The following is a 22,794-nucleotide window of genomic DNA, read 5'->3' as shown; positions in this document are numbered from 1 at the left end:
CGTATTAGCGAGAAGCAGCATGGTTTTGTGAAGGGGAGGTCGTGTCTCACTCACTTGATAGAGTTTTTCCAAGAGGTCACAAAGATGATTGATGCAGGTAGGGCAGTGGATGTTGTCTATATGGACTTCAGTAAGGCCTTTGACAAGGTCCCTCATGGTAGACTGGTACAAAAGGTGAAGTCACACGGGATCAGGGGTGAGCTGGCAAGATGGATACAGAACTGGCTAGGTCATAGAAGGCAGAGAGTAGCAATGGAAGGGTGCTTTTCTAATTGGAGGGCTGTGACTAGTGGTGTTCCGCAGGGATCAGTGCTGGGACCTTTCCTGTTCGTAGTATATATAAATGATTTGGAGGAAAATGTAACTGGTCTGATTAGTAAGTTTGCAGACGACACAAAGGTTGGTGGAATTGCGGATAGCGATGAGGACTGTCAGAGGATACAGCAGGATTTAGATCGTATGGAGACTTGGGCAGAGAGATGGCAGAAGGAGTTTAATCCGGACAAATGTGAGGTAATGCATTTTGGAAGGTCTAATGCAGGTAGGAAATATACAGTGAATGGTAGAACCCTCAAGAGTATTGAAAGTCAGAGAGATCTAGGGGTAAAGGTCCACAGGTCACTGAAAGGGGCAACACAGGTGGAGAAGGTAGTCAAGAAGGCATACGGCATGCGTGCCTTCATTGGCTGGGGCATTGAGTATAAGAATTGGCAAGTCATATTGCAGCTGTGTCGGACCTTAGTTAGGCCACACTTGGAGTATAGTGTTCAATTCTGGTCGCCACACTACCAGAAGGATGTGGAAGATTTAGAGAGGGTGCAGAAGAAACTTACCAGGATGTTGCCTGGTATGGAGGGCATTAGCTATCAGGAGCGGTTGAATAAACTCGGTTTGTTCTCACTGGAACGAAGGAGGTTGAGGGGTGACCTGATAGAGGTCTACAAAATTATGAGGGGCATAGACAGAGTGGATAGTCAAAGGCTTTTTTCCAGGGTAGAGGGGTCAATTACTAGGGGGCATAGGTTTAAGGTGTGAGGGGCAAGATTTAGAGATGTACGAGGCAGGTTTTTTTACACAGAGGGTAGTGGGTGCCTGGAACTCGCTGCCAGAGGAGGTGGTGGAAGCAGGGACGATAGTGACATTTAAGGGGCATCTTGACAAATACATGAATAGGATGGGAATAGAGGGATACGGACCCAGGAAGTGTAGAAGATTTTAGTTTAGACGGGCAGCATGGTCGGCACAGGCTTGGAAGGCCGAAGGGCCTGTTCCTGTGCTGTACTTTTCTTCGTTCTTTGAATCAGCCAAATTCAGTCCTTTTGAACTAATTTTTGGTCATGAGGTAGAGGACCATTAAATTGATTAAGAAAAAATTGGTGAGTGAGAAATCGGAAATTACATTATTGGATTACGTGTCAAATTTTAGGGAACGATTAAATAGAGCGGGTGAATTGGCTAGACAACATTTAAAAGTTGCACAATATGACTTCCGGTTGCGACGATGTGGAGCTAAGCCGCACGTTTCGACAGCCCCCGCGACAACGGTCTTTCGGGCTCTCCAGAGGAGACCCAACGGAGCTTTTTTTGAATTAATCCCGTGTGGTAAAGTGCAGTAAGGTCTCCCCTTACGATATATGGCCGAGATCAGCGGTGGAACGACGAGAAAAGAGGCCCTGGAGTAGAGACTAAAACGAGGGGAAAAAAGCAAGATGGCGGAGGGCAGAGAGCGAGCAGCGTGGGGGCCAGACCAGCAGGAGTTCCTCAAGCGATGTGTGGAGGAGCTGAAAAAGGAGGTGCTGGCACCAATGCTGTTGGCGATCGAGGGGCTGAAGGAGACCCAGAAGACCCAGGCGGTGGAGCTTCGTGAGGTGAATGATAAAGTGAATACCAACGAGGACGAGATCCTGGGCCTGGCGGTAAAAATGGAGGCGCACGAGGCGGTGGACAGGAGGTGGGCCAAGAGAATTGAGGTCCTGGAAAACAGGTCGAGGAGGAAGAACCTCCGGATTCTGGGTCTTCCCGAAGGAGTGGAGGGAGCTGATGCCGGGGCGTACGTGAGTATGATGCTCCATTCGCTGATGGGTGTGGAGGCCTCTCCGAGCCTCCTGGAGCTGGAAGGGGCTCACCGGGTCCTGGCGAGGAGACCCAAGGCCGCCGAGGGCGATAGTGGCAAGGTTCCATCGCTTCGCGGACAAAGAAAGTGTGCTGAGATGAACCAAGAAGGTGCGGAGCAGTAGATGGGAGAACGCGGTGATCCGAGTTTACCAGGATTGGAGCGCGGAGGTGGCAAGGAGGAGAGCTGGCTTCAACCGGGCCAAGGCGGTGCTGCATAAAAAAAGTCAGGTTCGGCATGCTGCAGCCTGCGCGACTGTGGGTCACTTATCAGGACCGACACCATTATTTTGAAACGCCAGAAGATGCTTGGACCTTTATTCAGACGGAAAAACTGGACTCGAACTGAGGGAATGTGGTTGTGGGGGGAGATGTTGGTTGTATATGGGGTTGTAAATATGGGCAAAGAATACTTCATGGGTGGGATGATGGATGGGGATGTGGGTAGAGTTCTGGTTAAAATTCCTAAAATTTCCCTTTTTTCTTTCCTGTAGACGAGATGATTATGATGGGGAATGTGGGCATCGGTGCTGGAGGGAGGTGAGACTCGGGGATGAGGAAACCGGGATAAAGGCCACAACAGGAGCTGCGCCACAGGGGGCGGGGCTGGTTCAGGAAAGCGCGGGTTTTTCCCCGCGCCCCAGAAAAAAGGGAGGGGGGGATGGAGGAATGTAAGGAGGAAGAGAGACTCCCACACGGGGGAGTTCAACGGGAAGGCGGGGGAAGCCAGGGTCAGCAGAAGTCATCTGACTCACGGAAGTAACATGGGGGGAGCAAAAGAGCTAGATGTGGATCTAGCATGGGGGGGGGGGGGCGAGGGGGGGGGGGAGTGGAGGGGGGAACGAGAGATTGCATGAGGGGACGGATGAGCGGGGGATAACATGGAAGGTGGGGGAAACTGGCACGAACGGGCAAGAGCCAGTGTATAAAGCTATGTAAATATATCATCTTACCATGTATATAGCTTGCTCAGGGCGATTTTGTGTTATTCTGTTATGGGGGGGGGTTATTGTTTGTAAGGGGAAAAAATTGTTTTGTTAAAAAACTTTAAGAAATATATTTTTTTTTAAAAAGAAAAATTCTTAATAAAAACATATTTTTAAAAAAACGTTGCACAATATGTGATGAAACGGGTAGCGGACAAGAAATCCAAAGTTCGTAGTTTTGCCAGTGGCGATAAAGTTTTAGTGTTGTTACGAGTGGTAGGTGAACCTTTAAAAGCAAGGTTTTGCAGACCTTATCAGATTGAAAGGAAATTAAGTGAGGTGAATTATGTGGTAAAAACACCAGATAGAAGGAAGACTCACCAAGTGTGTCATGTGAATATGTTTAAAAGGTACTTTGAAAGGGCAGAAGAGAAAAACGAGGTTTTAATGATTCTAACTCAAAGTGATGAACCAAATCCAGATGACTTGGAATTTGACATACCTCAAATTAAATTGGAAAATGAGGATGTTCTTAAAAATTGGGATAAATTGTTGAGATACCTTCCAGAGGAAAAACGGACTGACCTGAAAGAGTTATTGATATCACATAGGCATATTTGTGGAGATAAATTGGGAAGTAGTAAAATGGCTATACATGATGTAGATGTGGGAAATGCTGTTCCAATCAAACAACATCCATACAGACTTAACCCTTTAAAATTGGCACAGGTTAACAAAGAGATTGAAAGTATGCTTAAAAATGGCATAATTGAAGTGGGTTGCAGCCAATGGAGCTCACCCATAGTGATGGTACCAAAACCAGATGGTCCCCAACGGTTGTGTGTAGACTATAGAAAGGTTAATGCAGTTACAAGAATGGACTCTTATCCTATCCCACGTTTGGAGGATTGCATTGAGAAAGTGGGACAATCAGCTTTTATTTCCAAACTGGATTTACTTAAAGGTTACTGACAGGTACCCTTATCCGAAAGGGCGAAGGAAATTTCAGCTTTTGTAACTCCAGATGGTATATACCAATTCAAAGTTATGCCAGTTGGCATGAAAAACGCCCTAGCCACATTTCAGCGGTTGACTAACAAAGTTGTTTCAGGATTACCCAATTGTGCGTTGTAGATCGACGATCTGGTAATTTTCATCCAGACATGGAAAGAACATTTAAAACATCTGATGGAGTTATTCGATCGACTTCAGGAGGTGAGTTTGGTGATAAACCTAGCCAAAGGTGAATTTGGAAAAGCCCAAGTCACTTTCCTTGGCTATACAATTGGACAGGGTCGAATGGTCACATGGGATGTGAAACCAACAGTTATTGAGGAGTTTCCGATACCCTCAGGACGAAGAGAAGTAATGCGATTTCTTGGCATGAGTGGATTTGATCGAATTTGTGCAAAAGTTCTGTTGCGTGGTTGCTCCACTGATGGATTATATTATTATACCGGTTTGCGGGTGTTGTTTTTTTTGAAACGAAAAAGTATATTTACTGTGTGCATTTCTTAAAGGATAGTGAAAGGTGAAAAATGAAACCATCTTGAAGTTGATGGTTTATTTATTTTTTCTTGGGGGGAGGTGTCATGTGAGAGTACCTTTAATAAATGGGTGTTTATAAATGGGTGTGTATATAAATATCTGTAGTGAGAGTATCTTTAAGAAATGGGTGTTTATTACTGCAGTGATGTCAGAGAGTGGGTGGAACTGGGCTGTCTGTCAGTTTTTTACTTTTGTTTTAGGCTGTTTGCTGCAGGGTGTGTTTTAGTTTCGTTTTCAGTGTTGGAACTGAAGCCAGACCAAGCAGGTGTACTGCTGTTCTCTCTGCCATCAAAAGACATATGGATGTTAAAAAGGAAAGCTTAAAGGTTTACTTAGTGTTGTAGTCTTTGGGGGTTGTATTTGAATTAATGGTTGCTAAGATGTTCACCGTATGTTTTAAAAAGGTTAACTTGAGTTCATAGAGTACACACCCTGTCAGCATCAACGGGGCCGAGGTGGAGATGGTTAGCAGTTTAAAATTCCTAGGGGTGCACATCTCCAAAAATCTGCCCTGGTCCACCCACGTCACGCTACCACCACAACAGCGCCTATATTTCCTCAGGAAACTAAGGAAATTTGGCATGTCCACATTAACCCTTACCAACTTTTACAGATGCACCATAGAAAGCATCCTATCTGGCTGCATCACAAACTGGTATGGCAACTGCTCGGCCCAGGACCGCAAGAAACTTCAGAATCGTGAACACCGCCCAGTCCATCACACGAACCTGCCTCCCATCCATTGACTCCATCTACACCTCCCACTGCCTGGGGAAAGCGGGCAGCATAATCAAAGACCCCTCCCACCCGGCTTACTCACTCTTCCAACTTCTTCCATTGAGCAGGAGATACAGAAGTCTGAGAACACGCACAAACAGACTCAAAAACAGTTTCTTCCCCGCTGTTACCAGACTCCTAAAAGACCCTCTTATGGACTGACCTCATTAACACTACACCCTGTATGCTTCATTCGATGCCTGTGCTTATGTAGTTACATTGTATACCTTGCGTTGCCCTATTATGTATTTTCTTTTATTCCCTTTTTTTCCCATGTACTTAATGATCTGTTGAGCTGCTCGCAGAAAAATACTTTTCACTGTACCTCGGTACACGTGACAATAAACTAATCCAGTCCAATCCAATCCAGAATAAAAATTGTTTTGCTTTAAAAAATACTTTTCCATTTCTGCTGTACCACACCTGTAGAGTGGACCGTGTGCTCCCCATACCACAATCGAGTAAAGGTTGTGGGTCAGGTGAACTCCATGATACACTTTGGGGTTCTCTAAACCCTGGCCCATAACAGTAGGGTACGAATGGCAAGGGAGCTGGGGGAGGGGGTTATGGAGAGGATGGGTATGGTGGATCCATGGCGATTTCAATACCCAGGGAGAAGGGAGTATTCCTTCTTTTCACACATCTATAAGGTGTATGCCAGGATTGATTACTTTGTAGTGAGTCGGGAGATTTTGGTTGGGGTGGAGTGGGCAGAGTATGCGGGGATAGTTATCTCGGACCATGCACCTCACTGGCTGGACATTTGGTTTAGGTCGGGACAAGAGCAGAGGCCGGGTTGGAGGTTTGACTCGGGGTTTTTGGCGGATGGAGGTTTTTGTGATAAGGTGCGGGTGGCAATTAAAGAGTATGTGGAGTTGAATCAGAATGGAGAGGTATCAGCGGCCATTTTTTGGGAAGCACTGAAGGCAGTGATCCGGTGGGAAATTATTTTGTTTAAGGCTGGTACGGATAGGGAAAAAAGGGAGGAACATGACCGTCTCATGAGCAAGATAGTGGAGGTGGGGGACAGGGAATATTCGAGGGTGCCCACCGTGGAGGGATTGGCGTGGAGGAAAAGGGTGCATGGGCAGTTTGACAGGCTGACAACAGGGAGGGCAGTAGGGAACTGCGTAGGGCAAGGGGGGTGCAATATGAGAATGGGGAGAAGGGGAGCCGCATGCTAGAGCACCAGCTGCGGAGGCAGGCTGCATGCAGGGAAATATTGAAGATACGGACTGGGGCTGGGGATGTGGTGTCAGAGCCAGGGAAGATAATTGAATTAATGGTTGCTAAGATGTTCACTGTATGTTTTAAAAGGGTTAATTTGAGTTCATAGAATAAACATTGTTTTGCTTTAAAAAAAATTCTGCTGTACTACACCTGTAGAGTGGGCCGTGTGCTCCCCATACCACAATCTATTAAAAGTTGTGGGTCAGGTGAACTCCATGATACACTTTGGGGTTCTCTAAACCCTGGCCCATAACAATAGTTTAGGTATTTGGGGACTCGGGTAGCGAGGGGATGGCCTGGGCTCCATATGTGGAACTTAACGAAGCTTGTGGAGGAGGCTAGGGAGGATCTTGTGGGCAGCACGGTAGCAATGTGGATAGCACAATTGCTTCACAGCTCCAGGGTCCCAGGTTCGATTCCGGCTTGGGTCACTGTCTGTGCGGAGTCTGCACATCCTCCCCGTGTGTGCGTGGGTTTCCTCCGGGTGCTCTGGTTTCCTCCCACAGTCCAAAGATGTGCAGGTTAGGTGGATTGGGCATGATAAATTGCCCTTAGTGTCCAAAATTGGCCTTAGTGTTGGATTTGGTTACTGGGTTATGGGGATAGGGTGGAGGTGTTGACCTTGGGTAGGGTGCTCTTTCCAAGAGCCGATGCAAACTCGATGGGCCGAATGGCCTCCTTCTGCACTGTAAATTCTATGATTCTGTGATCTTAAGAGGTGGGATACACTGCACCTAATGCTGGTGGGGAGGGTCCAAGTGGTGAAAATGAATATTCTGCTGAGGTTCTTGTTTATCTTTCAAGCTCTCCCTATCTTTATACCAAAGGCCTTTTTTTGTAAAGTGGACACGATCATTTCTGACTTTGTATGGGCGGGGAAGGTGACGAGGCTGGGGAGGACCCTACTAGAGGCAGAGGTAGCAGGGGGGGTTTGGCGTTGCCGAACTTGCTTCCTTATTATTGGGCAGCGGATGTGGATAAGGTACGGCGGTGGTGGGAAGGAGATGGGGTAGTGTGGGTTCGGATGGAGGAGGAATCTTGTAAGGGGTCTAGTTTGAGGGCTATGGTGACGTCAGTGTTGCCAATAGCTCCAAATAGGTATTCAAGGAGCTCGGTAGTGCAATCCACAGTGAAGATATGGAATCAGTTGAGGAGGCATTTTAGGGTGGAAGGGATGTCGGTGCTAACGCCGCTGTGTGAGAATCATGGGCTTGAGCCGGGGGGGGGGGGGGGGGGGGGGGGGGGGGGGATGCATTGTGTATACAGGAGGTGGAGGGAAGTGGGGCTGGTCAAGGTGAGGGATCTGTATTTGGAGGAAGGATTCTCCAGTCTGGAGGAGCTAAGGGAGTGGGGGTAGAGCTGCCGAGGGGGAGTGACTTCAGGTCTCTGCAGGTTAGGGACTTTGCGCGAAAGCTCTGGATTGGGTTCCACAAGTTGCCGGGATACACCCTGCTGGAGCAACTGCTGCTTCCGGATGTAGGAGGGGAGGGAAGAATTGGGGATATAAACAAGTGTCTGGGGGAGCAGGGAGGCAAGTGGGGGGTGAAGATCAAGGAGAAATGGGAAGCGGAGTTGGGAGGGGAGATCAATTGGGGAGTATGGAATAAGGCACTGCATAGGGTAAACAGGACCTCCTCTTGTGCAAGGATGAGCCTGATACAGTTTAAGGTGGTGCACAGGGTGCATATGACTTGGGTGAGAATGAGTGGGTTCTTTCAGGGGGTAGCAGATGAGTGTGAGGTGTGGGCGGGGGCCAATGAATCATGTGCACATGTTTTGGGGTTGCGAAAAATTGGGAAGATTCTGGACAGGAGTGTTCGCAGTTTTAGCCAGATTAGTGGAGGAGGAGGTGGACCCGGACCCTTTGGTGGCAATATTTGGGGTTTTAAAGAGGCCGGAGCTCATGGAGAGGAGGAAGGCCTGCAATTAGTGAAGATAAAGTATGAGTTAAGGGGCTCTTCAGGGAGTTTGAGGAAAGGTGGGAGATGTTTGTGACCGTATTTGAGGGTCTGTTCGTCGCGGGAAGGGGGAGGGGGTGAAAAAGGGGAAAATTCTGTACAGACTGTTGGGAAGTATGTTTCCTGTGTTTATTCGCTGTAACCTGTTTTGATACATGTTTGTAATAAAATACATTTTTAAAAAAAGATAGCTGGTCAAAAAGCAGGTAGGGCACAAGGTAATAGGATGACTGGAGAAAGAGAGCCAACTCAAGAATTTTTCTGTTCTCATTCTGTCCCTGGAAGCAGTTTCGTAAAACACAAGGGTAACTTGCTCATCACATGACTTCCTCTCACAAACTGACCATTTACTGTCATAGTCATCGCAAGCTGATTCCAGGTTTGTTTAAAAATTATTAGATTGTGGCTGGTGGAGTTCCTTTCTCAGCGGAGCCATTTTCCAACATGATTGAGTCTCATGCTTTGGTCCACATCCAGCTGAATACATAAGTTACACCTGGATGTTTTGTGAATGGTTCAAGAGATAGGTCTATCTTGATTGTCACCAAGGGCTATTTCTAGACAGCCTGGCTCCTTTCTGAAGGCATTGGAAGTTACAGCTAGTATTTACAGCAAGTTTGGGCATCTTCGGAGCTAGTATTTAAGTCACTTAAAAATGCTGTTCAGTCTTAAAACTTATCTGGCAGCACATTCAATAAGTAAAGTCGTTTTTGATAAACATGTTTTTATAACATTTTTAAATAGGGTAGGTAACTTATCTAAAAGTTGATTTAGTTTCTGAGTGCAACCTCTGCTGTTTCCCTCCCATCCTGTAGCCCATCAGGCTTAACTTGCTTTAAGATTTGCCTTTCTCATTACCCTGTACTCATATTTTTCACCAGTTTCTCTCCTAACCTCATGCCTCTCTGAGTTTAACTTCTTGATGAGATCCAAGTCTTGCTCTCTAGACTATTCCCACTAAACTGCTGATAACTCCGCTTCCCTTCCTGGCTTCTGTGTTAGCTGACATATTAAAGGGCTCATCAAATTCAATCCCTCTCACCTTTAGATATATTGAAATCACCCCTCTCCTAAACAAATGTCTTGAAAATCCAGCTCTGAAAACTGTGCCCCATCTCAAAAGTCCCTTTCCTCTCCAAAGCCCTTGAATGTGTGGTGGTCTTCCAAATCCATTCCTATCTTCTTCAGAAATTGTCTGATCAGGTTTCCACCCCTATCACAGTGCTGAAGCAGCTCTTACCAAAGTCAAAATTACAACCTACCCTCAGTAAGTGTCACAATAGTAAACGATACTCCTCTTTGACCTGTGCAGACTTTGACATGGTTCACCTTGAAACTCTGCTCCAACACCTCTTCTGTCACCCAGCTGTGTGGGACTGCAGTTTCCGGATTTCATTCCCACCAATTTGGTTGAGGCCACAGAATAACCTGCAATGGTTTTGCTTCCCACTCTCCACATTGTTGCCACCAGTGTCCTTAACTAAGTCTTAATTTGAGTTGAGCGTATATTATTTTACAATTGGTATTTTCTGACTCCTTCATAATAAGACTGCAGCAGACCATGTACTGTACATTGTAAATTATACTTCCTCCAAGAATGATTTTTGACTTCAAAGGTTACTTTTATTTGAATAATCTTTTAAAGGTTTTAATCAGTCAGATCATAATCAATGTATTGCCTTATGGATTCCTGTTGAGTCTACATTCTCATCTAAATAAGGACAATGCTTTTTATTGGATTTTGGCAGTTATTGTTTTCATTATTGGTTAGTGTGATGCATTTACCCTAGGTGGCCCCAGTTTTTGCTCTTTATTACAGTCTATCATTCATATCTGCATTCAAAGGTAAATTTATCTTCACATAACTTGCACTGCCCCCTCCAATCTTAATGTTTCTGGGGCAAGGAACTGGGGCTTAAAAACAAATGTACAACATTTTGAGGACTTAGCAATACCCATAAATTCAGGTCATTTATTTGCTTCATTCCAGAATTTGATCATTCACTGCCAAACTGCATCTATTGTATAGGTTGGAAGATTCAACAACTTCCACATGGACCAGAGTAAATCACACCCTCTATCTCAATAAAATCCATAACATGGACATGCATTCAGTAGGGGTTCATTGACAGGAACATTGGGATTACAAAATGAAAAAAAGTGTATCTGCCTTCCACCATCCTGGCAGTCACATGGCACAATGCTAACAGAGTTGTTGACTAATTATGGCGATCTCTAACAATTAGTCTGTAACAGGCTCAGACTTGACATGAGGAAAGCCCCAGAGGTGGAAAACCTTGGGATACCACAGGCCCAAAGTTACTGCTCCTTACAAGTATGTTACATTTATTGCAAATCATGTTTCAAATTACTCATATATATATGCACACACAAACAAGTACCCCAAAATATTCTTTCAAGATAACATTGGTATTAGATTCAGATATTTGATGAGTAGCTATACAGAATAATAATTGCACATTTGTGAAGCATTAGCTGTCAATTGGAGTTACTCTTCTCAATATGTGGAGCAATGTTTCCTTTCACCTTGCCCTTTGAAATCAATTTAAAAATAAATTCTATTATGAGGCACAGGAGTTAACATTGGTCTAGTATTGAAATCCGTACAATCAACAGAGACGGGGCAGCGAGAATATAGATCTGACACAAAGAATGTTGATGACTGTTAACTGTACTACACCTTCGCCCACAGTGACTTTCTTGTGTGCATTCATATACTAAAAATAACAAAATTAGAATCTGTTACTTGTACCAAGTGTATTCGTTTAAACTCATTCACAGAAAGTAGCCTTCATTGGCATTTATTGCCCATTCCAAATTTCCCTGATAAAGGTGGGGGTGAATCACCTTGTTGAACATCTGTGGTCTCTGTGGTGGTGAAAGTGCTCCTACAATGTTGTTGGACAAGGTTAATTCACATTCCAACAGAGTAGTCACTAACATGCATGGGACATTTCAAAAATTATATATCTTTTTGTGCTTTAATTCAGTTTAAAGTAGATGCAATGTGTTCTACATCTGCTTTGTCACCCTCCCTAAATTAACTATATAAAAAATATATTCACCCAGTACTCTCATCCTTCGGAATTAACACCTACTTCCATTCTTCCATGTTGTTTTACTTTAAGTTATAAGTCTACATATTCGTAACCTAAACTTACAAGATTCCAGTTAAATCCACATGATTGCAATCCCACGTCACAATTCTTCTGGGGTTATGTCTTTGCAGAACTTTCACTTTCTCAGTCACAATACTCATAACCTGCGACCTTTCACCAAGTTTTATCTGGAGTCATTCGCGAATACCAACATTCATAATCTGATCACTGACCAAAACCGATAGCTCCCACCAGCAGCTAGTTTGTCTGTAAACAGAAGGGAGATGAATGACCACGAAATTTTATATTAAAGGATGAATGTTCCAGTAAACATTCATCCCAGAACACTGAATTTATTAAGTTAAAAATGATTTGTTAATACTGTCACTTTCAGCTACACAGATATCAATAGTGCGTTTTACGTCTTTTGTAAAATATGTTCCCTCCGCTGTGAGAACACGAAGAACGGAAACAAGGAATTATAAAACGGCGCCCCTGCTTTGCTTCAACAATTTTAGCAACGCATAGCCATCCTCGATCTAAATTAAACAATAATTTAAGAGATTACATTCCAGTCGAATGTCAGGAAGGAAAATGCACTGCCTGAAAATGTGGTGGAGGCAGAGATTCAATCATGGATATCAAAAGGAAATTGGACAATTATCTGAAAACAAACGGGGAAAGGGTATGGGGAGTGGAACTAACCTTTAATCTAGAAACGTGCAGTCAGCAAAGGCACTGGGCCGAATGGCCTCCATCTGTACTATAACCATTCGGTGGGACCAATATAATCCTCATTCATGTCGAATTAATCAAAAAGTGGTGGCAGCACGGTGGAGCAGTGGGTTCGCACTTTGGCCTCAGGGTTCGATCCCGGCTCTGGGTCACTGTCCGTGTGGAGTTTGCACATTCTCTCTGTGTTTGCGTGGGTTTCGCCCCCACAACCCAAAAGATGTGCAAACTAAGTGGATTGGACACACTAAATTGCCCCTTAATTGGAAAAAAATGAATTGGGTACTCTAATTTTTTTTAAAATTAATCACAAAGTGGTTATGTTTAATATTAGCAACTACACAAGCGAGATTGCTCCTTTAACATGCGGAGAGTTGAAAATTGCAGTTCTGCGCTTTGTGTGGAGAACTCCCGAAATAACAGCACAACTCCAATCACATTGACAGGTGATAAAACTGACATTCGTCTCAGACCACTTTAAAAGCAGTTCCTCAACTCAACTAGCTTTTATAGTACAAAGTAAATAAAAACAGTAATACAGACACTATTTAAAGACAATTGAGCATATATCCATTTATCATTGAAAGATTTAGATACAAAATATACGTTTCCAACTAAAGAAACCGACGCCTGACTTTATTCTGTCATGAATAACTTGTCAACTATTGAACACCAATGGGTACTAACTGTGTTATTCTACCGATAGTTAAGGAGGTGACAGGAGCCTAATTTCCAATAGGAAAATTTACGATTTGCTGGCTGTTGAGCGTAGGCCGTTTATTTGCAGTCAAAACTCAAACAGTCCTCAGTAATTCGTTTCTAAGCACAGCGTCCTAGCATCCTGCCATTTTGAAGCAACAAACTAGTTGTGCGCGTTGCATGCCGGTGCTTGTAGTTCATTCCGCCGCTCCCTAGTTGGGCTGCGGAGCTCGGGGGAACTACAACGCTGCCGGGCGCGCGCACTCACCCCTCGCTATCACTCGACTCCTTTAACCGCGCCTCCGAGGCGCGCAGACTACATCTCCCGAGAACCATCGCGCACCTGGCGCCTGCGCTCTCCTTTCCAACGGCGTCTGCCGGCCGGAGCATCAGGTGCAGCTGGCTTGGCGCACTCTGGGAGTCGTAGTCTTCCTCCCTCGACCTCTCCCCTGTCCCCTAACGTCCGGCGGCGGGGCGGCTGACTCCAATTCCCAGCCCGCCCTGCGTGTGCTAGGCAAGGCAGCCATGGCGGCAGGCTGTTTTGCGGAATTGCAGGACCCCCCCTCTGGCGGGTAATTGCTCGGCCGCTCGGTTTTCATTGTCTGTGAGGGAAGAGAGAGACGGGGAGAGAAAAAAATTTGAAAAAAAATTAAAATTCGATTCGTTTCGAAAAAAAACCCCCTATAAATTCAATCAAAAAAAAAAAGAGAACGGGAGCCGATGGAGAGAAACGAACAGAACTCCTGCCAAAACCCCCGGCCCTTTGAGAGAAAAAAAGCAGGCGAGAGACGGTGATGAGGAGATTAAAATCTCACCTCCCCCCTCACAGGCTGGCAGGATTGTTATAGCAGAGCGACGGAAGAAAATAACACCCTCCCCCCGGTGTGACGAGCGGCACCGAGCTCCGGCTTTGCCGTGCCGAGAGTGACCGGGCTTCGATCTCTCGGCGAAGCGTTTTCCTCCCCACACCCCCCCCCCCCCCCCCCCCAAAGCTCCGCTTTAATTCCCGTCGTGGCCGGCGATGGCTCGGGCTCGGGCGCCCGACTCTCCGGAGATGAGCAAGGATAGACTGTAGAGAATATATGATAATCCTATCGGACAAGGATTGATTTATCCCGGGAGTTCTCCCATCTGATCTTCTGGGTTTTTTTTCCTTATTATTTATTTGGGGAGTATTTTTTTTAATTTGTGAGAGAGAGAGAGAAAGATTATGGCTAAAACTCCGAGTAAAAGCGGCGGTTTGAGGACTGGCAGGAGTTTCCTGGATGAGCTGCGGCACTTTCACAGGAGTAAAGGGTAAAGAAAATATATTCAGAAAATAAATACAACTTTTAATCAGCGGCGGGGGGGGGGTTGGACATGAATTAACCGTTTAACAATAATACCAAGGGGAGGTTTTCTGTGGTGGTTTTATACAGCGGCCTTCGTAGGCTTTCTCTTGTCACTCGGTAGCAGGACATCCACCAAAGGCGACAGGGAAGGAGGATTTTGCTTTTGTTGAATTGTGAAGACCGAAATATGTTAACTTAAAAAAACTTTCAAAATAAATAGCGGGGGGAGTTGAGTAGCAGAGAGGCTTGGGCATTAACTGCCGTTTTTTGGCCTTTCACCACCATGTGCCAGGCAGTAATTATTGGCAAGGAAGTATTTTTCTCCAATTTTCATTTCCACTTTTTGTTGTTGAGACAAATGATTGGAATTGCATTTTTTTTACATTCTACTGCCCAATTGTTGTAATTATCTGTCAGATTGTAAGGGGAGGGGTCTTTCTCCACCGCTGTGTGTTGGAAGGAAGTAGAACTTTAAAAATACTTTACATTTTTATTCCCCTTTTTTTTTCGAAACCTTTTAAAAAAAACATTTTTCGCCTGTTAAACAATTTAACTTTTTTAGGTGACTGGATTTGACACCAGTATATGACTAACTTCGAGACTACCTCATTCAGTATTTACAATACAAATATAATAATTTTTTATATCCCAATGTTTTATCACCCCTGACTTGAGTGGGATATGCGTTTGCGAATTAAAGTTCCCTTTTCAACCTTTAAAAGCATGTATAGCTGAGACCTATTTTTAATGTTTTTAGGACATCCTTTAGAAAAATCCCAATAATCGGAGGGAGAGAGTTGGATTTGAGTGCTTTATACAGCAGAGTCACCTCACTCGGGGGATTCGCCAAGGTAATATACTTTTCCAATAATAAAAATACTGGATAATGATGCCTTTTATAAATAAAAGGCTATAATTGGTGCCCCACCAATTGAAACGTACCCTGTTTCTTAGTTCTCTCTCCTTTGTCACTTTTCTTTACCGCTGGCATTGACTTGTTTATTTAAAAATATAGATTAGTTGGTGTGACTTAATATTTTTACAAATCGCTTCCATTGTTGACAAACTAGATCCAGGAATCTTCGGGTCTCTCACAGCCTTGTATGTAGCTGCAGAATGAGTCTCGCATTTACTTCACGTTTTCAGCTTAACATATTTGTAGATTCCTCAATAATAAGTATTTTTATATACGGTTATTGACATATATGGAAAATTAACCTTCATTTTCAATAGTCATTTTAAAGACTGATTTCCAGTGTTGTTACTATGAACTGGACGTAACCCGGCTGTATATAATAAATATATATATATATTTAAAAATAAAAGAACACCGTTAAACATTATTTTAAGAAAAGCATCAGTTGTGCAATTTTGGAAGCTATTTTGTGTGATTATTTGAAAGATAATCCGTTTTTGCGGAATGGACCGGCTTGTGCGAGCCCTTTAAGGCCTGCCCCTTCTCCCAGTGAAGAGTGAGGGAGCGAGTGAATGAAACTGAAAATTAGCGACTATGTAACATCAATAATGTGAGCGAGACGTAGGGCAGCGCAGTGAGGATCATTGAGAGTCTGTAATCCAACCGTCTGTTGCAGTTAAATTGCTCTTAAAGGGTATATAGATCGCGGGTATTTGTTTAACAAAAAATCGGTTGTTAGGCTTTATGCCCAACTAGGCCTTGTGGAGGCCTCAATCAACATACATTGAAATAAGCATCAGCAAAAGGCATTTAGGACTATTGAAGGGATTTTTTTTCGCATTTTAGAATTTGCTTAACAATTTTAAAGACTATACGTTAAATATTTATATATTTGAAAATGGAATAGAAAAGTGTTTGTTCGCAGATATTGGGTAGGAAAATTTTCGTTGTTAAAATAGACAGAAAGCTTCACTGATACATTTTCCTTCCCCCATTTACTCCAGCATAGTGATGGTATAAAATCAATTTATTTGTTATAAAATGATCATACAACTGCATGACACCTCCCCAATTCTTCCATCAAATATGGGGCTGGAGGGCAATTTTGATTTCTTTCTTAACTAGCTGAGTTGGGATTGGCCAACATAGTATTCACTTGAACAAACTAAGATTGCTTTTTGGCTTGTAATTTTTCTTGCAATAGTTGGAGTGATATCTGCACTTTGCACATTACAAGAAACTAGCATAGCTTCAGTGGATGAGGTGATTTTATTACCTGGAATGGAGGCAAACATTTGCAGTGATATAGAATAGAAAGTTCAAGAAGGGTTGTAGGGCTGAAAGAGATCAGAGAGAGATGGTATGATTTTGACACATGGTAATAATTTAAAATTTGTGGCATTGTTGAATTTGGAGCCCATGTTGAAAGCATGCGAGTGATGAATGAACAGGATTTGATGCGAGTCAGGATGTGGGTAGTAGAATTTTGGATGAGTTGGATTTATAGCGGATCAAAGATGATATACTGGCTAGGAGAGCATTGAAATGGTTATGCCTAGAGATCAACAACAGCAACTTGTATTTATATAGCACCTTTAACATAGGGACACACCCCAAGGATCTTCACATGGGTTTTATCTAACAAAATCAGACACTGAGTTTCATAATGGAATATTGGGCAAATGAAAAGTTGTCAGTTTTAAGGATAATCTTAAAAGAGAGGTAAATGACTTTAGGGAGGGAATTCTGGAGCTTGGAGCCACAGACATGGGCAACAGATGTGCTAAGATGGAGGAGACTGAGAATGTTACAAGGCAGACCGGCTTTGTGATTGAAAGGATGAGGGGGTCAAAGAAATGAACTCGGTCACAACAATTTAGTTCAGCTTGAGACCATTGCAAAGGGATGTGGCAAAACGCAGAATTTGTGGAGGACCATAGTCGATGGCTGTCAGCTTTCTGATGTTTAATTGGAGGAAATTTCAGCTCACCTGGAGGGGAAGGATGACAGCAGGAGACAGCGGTAGGATCAAGAGAGTGCGCAGTGAGGTAGAGCTTGGTATCATCAGCCTGACATCTTGAGATAATTTCACTGCGGTGAGTGTTGTAGGCTGAGGGCGGCACGGTGGCACAGTGGTCAGCACTGCTGCCTCACAGTGCCAGAAACCTAGGTTTGATTTTAGCCGTTGGCGACTGTGGTTTGCATGTTCTCCCTGTGTCTGCGTAGATTTCCTCTGGGTGCTCCAGTTTCCTCCCATGGTCCAAAGATGTGCAGGTTAGGAGGGACTATGAGGATAGGGTAGGGGAGTGAGTGGACCTAGGTAGAGTGCTCTTTTAGAGGGTTGGTGCAGACTCGATGGGCTGAATGGCCTCCTGTCCTGTAGGGGGACAGAGTTAATGATGCCAAACAATCAACTGTTCAGATTCCAGCATCCATAGTCATTTGCTTTTATCAACTATATGATTATGCTTACATAGTGCAACCAACTGATTCAGATTGGGGGGGCAAAAAGGCGCTGTCACTATGTTTCCAAATACTGAACTGTAAGGAAGCCATATTTATGTACCTTTGTTTTTTGGTGAGTGTATAACTTGGTAATTTAGTAGGGTATATATGATTTAATGCAGCATTTGAAGAAAACTCTTGATCTTGTATGTGCTGTTTTCATAGGCAAAGCTGTTGCTTAATAACTAGACTCTAATTTGAAGGCATGAATTTGTGTTTCCATCTGGAGCTATGTATTAGACAATGATCTAGATTGATCAAAGAGCTAACCCAATTTATACTACATGTGCATTTTCTGGAAGCTCCCACCCCCCCCCCTTTATCCTGGGAGCCTCTTTTGGCCATTTTTCATACATTTAGCATTTTGGCCTGCTCCATGTCAGGTACGTAAATGAAAAATGTGAGTTTGATAAAAATGCTGAGATTCCGAATTGGTGGAAGTTCATATTTTTATGGATATGAGGGTAGGGAGGGCAAGGGGCTACGACTGGGTAGAAGGAGTATGTAAACTGTATTGCTGTGGGGCCCTGTTGGGTTGGCTATCATCAACTTCTTTTTCAATTTAAGAGTGGACAAAATGCCCTTTCTTGGGCCGTTTTCCAAATGCCTTTGTTCACATTCCCAGTTTTAATTTATTTATTTTAAAATAAATTTACAGTACCCAATTATTTTTTTTTGCAATTAAGGGCCAATTTAGTGTGGCCAATCCATTTAACTTGTGGGAGTGAAACCCACGCAGACACGGGGAGAATGTACTAGTTTAAATTTCTGATTGACACAGCAAACCTCCAAGCTCACACTTGCAGCATCTGTACGTTTGTGAGCATTAAAAGAAAATCTCCCTTTCTTTAATTTCCTGAACTTACTGACCGACTCGCCATTGCAGTTCTTTGGGCATTGGCAGCCCTTGATCAATGAGCCTGGGCAGCACGGTAGCATTGTGGATAGCACAATTGCTTCACAGCTCCAGGGTCCCAGGTTTGATTCCCGGCTTGGGTCACTGTCTGTGCGGAGTCTGCACATTCTCCCCGTGTGTGCGTGTGTTTCCTCCGGGTGCTCCGGTTTCCTCCCACAGTCCAAAGATGTGGGGGTTAGATGGATTGGCCATGCTAAATTGCCCATAGTGTCCAAAATTGCCCTTAGTGTTGGGTGGGGTTACTGGGTTTTGGGGATGGGGTGGAGGTGTGGATCTTGGGTATGGTGCTCTTTCTAAGAGCTGGTGCAGACTCGATGGGCCGAATAGCCTCCTGCACTGTAAATTCTATGATTCAGACTGTACAAGGAATGGCACTGTACCTAAATCTGTTCTCAGTTGATGTCTGCGAAAGCATACTTCCCAGCAGATACAGTTGCGTTGTAATCAGGTGGGATGCATCTGATTTTTGTTCCCGTTCAGGGCCATTGTGACCCACTGTTGTATTCTCAGTATTGTCAAAGCTGCTATCAGCTAAACTAGCACAAAGCCGAATGTGATCTGTAATACTTACTATTCTCCCAGGCAGTGAATTTACCAGACAAGTAATTGACAACTTGAGAATTATTTATCAGTTGTTTTGAGGGGTGACATTCCAGGTATTGTGTACCTAGACTTCCAAAAAGCATTTGACACGGTTCCGTAACATAGGCTACTGCATTACCTCAGTTCAGCAGAGATTCAAACAATTTCTTATCCTGTTTTTTTTTTTCATCCTCCATCTCCACTCATCAAGTTCTTTGTTCTCCCTCCATCTCCACTCACCAAGCTCTTAGTTATCCAAATTCACTGTCCATCTATCCTCCCTAATCTCTCCATGGCTACCTCTTTGATCATACTATCTCATATGGCTTTGCTATTGCCATCATGCCAAACACAGATGAGTCCATTTCTGAGTTTTGTTTCTTGTATTGATCTCTACTGGCATTCTTATTCTAGGGACCCCCCCCACCCCCCTTCTGTTACTCCCCTCCTCCCACCGGAGGTGACTGGCCTGCAAGCACTTTAGATTTATTTTAGCAGTTAACCATCTGATCAGTCGCACCCTCTCCTTCACTTTTGATGCCGTGGTTCACTAGTCTCTTACCCTGGTCCCTCCAAGAAATAGAGACTTAAACATGTAGAGCAGACAATTGTTTAGCTGATCATTTTAAGATTCTTCTTGGCCAAACTTTTGGCCATCTGGCCTGGTACCTCCCTTTTGTGACTTAGTGACACATTTTGTTTGGCAATGCTCATGTGAAGCACCTGGCGAAGTTTAACTCTGTTCAAGGCACTACATGTTGTTGAAATAAAATTAAAATTTTTTAAATTAAGGGACAATTTAATATGGCCAATTCACCTACCCTGCACATCTTTGGGTTGTGGGGATGAGACCCATGCAGACACGGGGAGAATGTGCAAACTACACGGATAGTGATCTGGGACAGGATTGAACTCGGGTCCTCGGTGGCGTGAGGCAGCAGTGCTAATCATTGCGCCATTGTGCTGCCCCTAGGTTGTTGAATTGATATGAAATTGACAAGTGTGGAAAGTGGGTGATAGTTAAGAGATTGACCAGTGTGAGGGGGAAGTTCTGACTGGGTGAGCCAGAAATTCGTATTTTAAAAAAGATTTAAGAGTACCCAATTATTTTTTTCAATTAAGGAGCAATTTAGTGTGGCCAATCCACACAGACACGGGCGATTGTGCAAACTCCACACGGACAGTGACCCAGGGCCGGGATCGAATCCGGGTCCTCAGCGCCGTAGGCAGCAGTGCTAACCAATATGCCACTATGCGCCCTTGATGATGCCAAACTAGGCGAAACTGCTCGAGAAACATAAATAAGTGGGCAGAATAATGGCAGATGACAGTTAGGATGGATGGATAAGAGTAATACATAGAGAAAAATAGAGCAACACTCCTACAGCTAAAGAGTTATATAAAATCTAGGGTTCCTGGTAGACTTGATGCTTCTAAATAGCGATTGGGCAGGTTTTGCCATCAAAAACAAATCAAGTAAAATGCTACAATATATACTGAAAGCAATCCAACCCAAGCCTCAGTAATCTGTTCACATCAAACCTTGAATACCGTGTCCAGTTTTGGTCAATGACTACTGGAGTAGGTGTCAAGTACCCACAAGTTTATTTTCTCAAGGCATAGTTATGTGAGGAAACTTTGGAGAAGCTGGAGCTTTTGAGCATTAAAAGAAAGTGACTGATACTGGACTGTATTGAGATATTTAAGGTAGTAAACAATAGGGAAGCATGACATTTGGGATATTATTTCAAGACTAATTATGACAGTTAAGCAATAAACTCCAATTCAAATTAGTTAAAGGCATATTTGGGAAAGATGTCAGGGAAGGTGATCTTTACAGACACAATTATAATACCTGAAATAATCTGGTGCAGTCGTGGAGGCACAACCCTGGAATTATTAAAGAAAGAGTCGGGTACTGCATTGTACAATTTTTCTGATTAATGACCACATTGGATCAAATTACCTTTCCCAATTAACTTGTGATTTTACAAGGGATTAGGATTATGGGGGCTGCAGAGAAATGTGAAAGTGCAGTTTTGAGATGGATTTCATATTATCTGTAAAGGTAAACACAAAGCACTACCGAGTTAAGGCGAAAACAGTATGGCAAGACAATATATACATTTAAATTATTAATAAGTAAATTAAAACGGATATTAGTAGAAACTTGTCAAACGTTTGAGGCCAAAACATCGGGGTCACTGAAATCCAGCAGAATTCTAGGTTGAATTGAGTACTGAAATTTGGAGTTTTAGGAGGCAATTTGGCTGTTTATTGTCTTTAACTTGCAGCACAGTGGTTAGCACTGCTGCCTCACAGCGCCAGGGACCCAGGTTCAGTTCCGGCCTTGGCTGACTGTCTGTTTACACTTTCTCTCTGTGTCTGCATGGGTTTCCTCCATGTGCTCCAGTTTCCTCCCACAGTCCAACGATGTGCAGGTATAGCGGATTGGACATGCTAAATTGCCCCTTAGTGTCCAAGGGGTGTAGGTAAGGTGGTATGGCGATAGGGCAGGGAGTGGCCCTAGATAGGGTGCTATTTCGGAGGGTTGTTGCAGATTCGATGGGCTGACTGGCCTCCTGCACTGTAGGAAATCTATGCTTTATGTGGTTGCTAGCGATCTCCAATGGGAGTTCTCGCCATAAGTCAGAGAGTATACCCATCATAAGACAGCAACATGTTAGGTATTGCTGTGTGACGTTGTTGTGATTTTCTGAATTAATTAGAGGCTAATTGTTCTCTGCTAAATCTGCAGGTCATAGATTTCATAGAATTTACAGTGCAGAAGGAGGCCATCCAGCCCATCGCGTCTGCACCGGCTCTTGGAAAGAGCACCCACTAAAGCACACACCTCCTCCACCCCAAACCCTTAACCCAGTAACCCCAATTAACATTTTTTGGACACTAAGGGCAATTTAGCATGGCCAATCCACCTAATCCACACATCTTTGGACTGTGGGAGGAAACCGGAGCACCCAGAGGGAACCCTCGCACACACTGAGAGAACGTGCAGACTCCACACAGACAGTGACGCAAGCCGGGAATCAAACCTGGGACCCTGGTGCTGTGAAGCAACTGTGCTAACCACTATGCTACCGTGCTGCCCACTGGTCAGTTAGAGGTTAGTCAAGCGTTACATTTTTAATAATTTTTAAATGATTTCAAAAGTCAGGTATTTTCTATTGGTGCATTGTAAATTTTTACTTTTGCTGTGACATAAATTTTCGAGTAATACTATAAATGTGATGAACGCATTTCTTGCATTGGTCTGCAAAAACAAAAGGGAGATGATGAAAGGTGTAATAGGACAGTGGGGAGCATATAAAGCATGGGTCTACAGCAGAGTTAATTTGGAGGTTGAGTTTGGGGTTTGGCAATGCTGGAGTTAGATTTATTAATTTTATAAAGTTAGCGAGTAGCGGTTGTGGAGCAAGCAGCAA

General features: G+C 43.9%; 1 protein-coding gene and 1 long non-coding RNA gene across 5 annotated transcripts in view; one reads left to right on the top strand and one right to left on the bottom strand.

Moving 5' to 3' along the window:
• The window catches only part of LOC140393947 (uncharacterized), a 99,844-nt gene extending 85,791 nt beyond the window's left edge, over positions 1–14,053 (bottom strand). The window contains exons 1-3 of one of the 2 annotated variants that reach the window (XR_011935789.1): positions 13,917–14,053; positions 12,376–13,703; positions 11,734–11,937 (exon numbers count right to left, since the gene is read on the bottom strand). This is a non-coding gene — a long non-coding RNA (uncharacterized lncRNA). Of the gene's footprint in view, positions 1–10,509; positions 11,938–12,375; positions 13,704–13,916 lie in introns of those variants that run through there. The other variant, XR_011935788.1, reaches the window with a different exon arrangement.
• A 22-nt stretch (positions 14,054–14,075) lies between these two features.
• LOC140393946 (AT-rich interactive domain-containing protein 2-like) overlaps positions 14,076–22,794 on the top strand; it is a 467,509-nt gene continuing 458,790 nt past the window's right edge. For all 3 annotated transcript variants that reach the window (XM_072480629.1, XM_072480628.1, XM_072480627.1), the window contains exons 1-2: positions 14,076–14,397; positions 15,190–15,283. In XM_072480629.1, coding sequence (XP_072336730.1) covers positions 14,312–14,397; positions 15,190–15,283 — 180 coding nt within the window. In that variant the 5' untranslated portion in view covers positions 14,076–14,311. The remainder of the gene's footprint in view (positions 14,398–15,189; positions 15,284–22,794) is intronic.

Source organism: Scyliorhinus torazame, chromosome 17, assembly GCF_047496885.1.
Source record: "Scyliorhinus torazame isolate Kashiwa2021f chromosome 17, sScyTor2.1, whole genome shotgun sequence".
Classification (NCBI taxonomy): Eukaryota; Metazoa; Chordata; class Chondrichthyes; order Carcharhiniformes; family Scyliorhinidae; genus Scyliorhinus; species Scyliorhinus torazame.
Note: the sequence above shows the minus strand (reverse complement) of the source record. Positions and strands in the feature narration are given on the sequence as shown.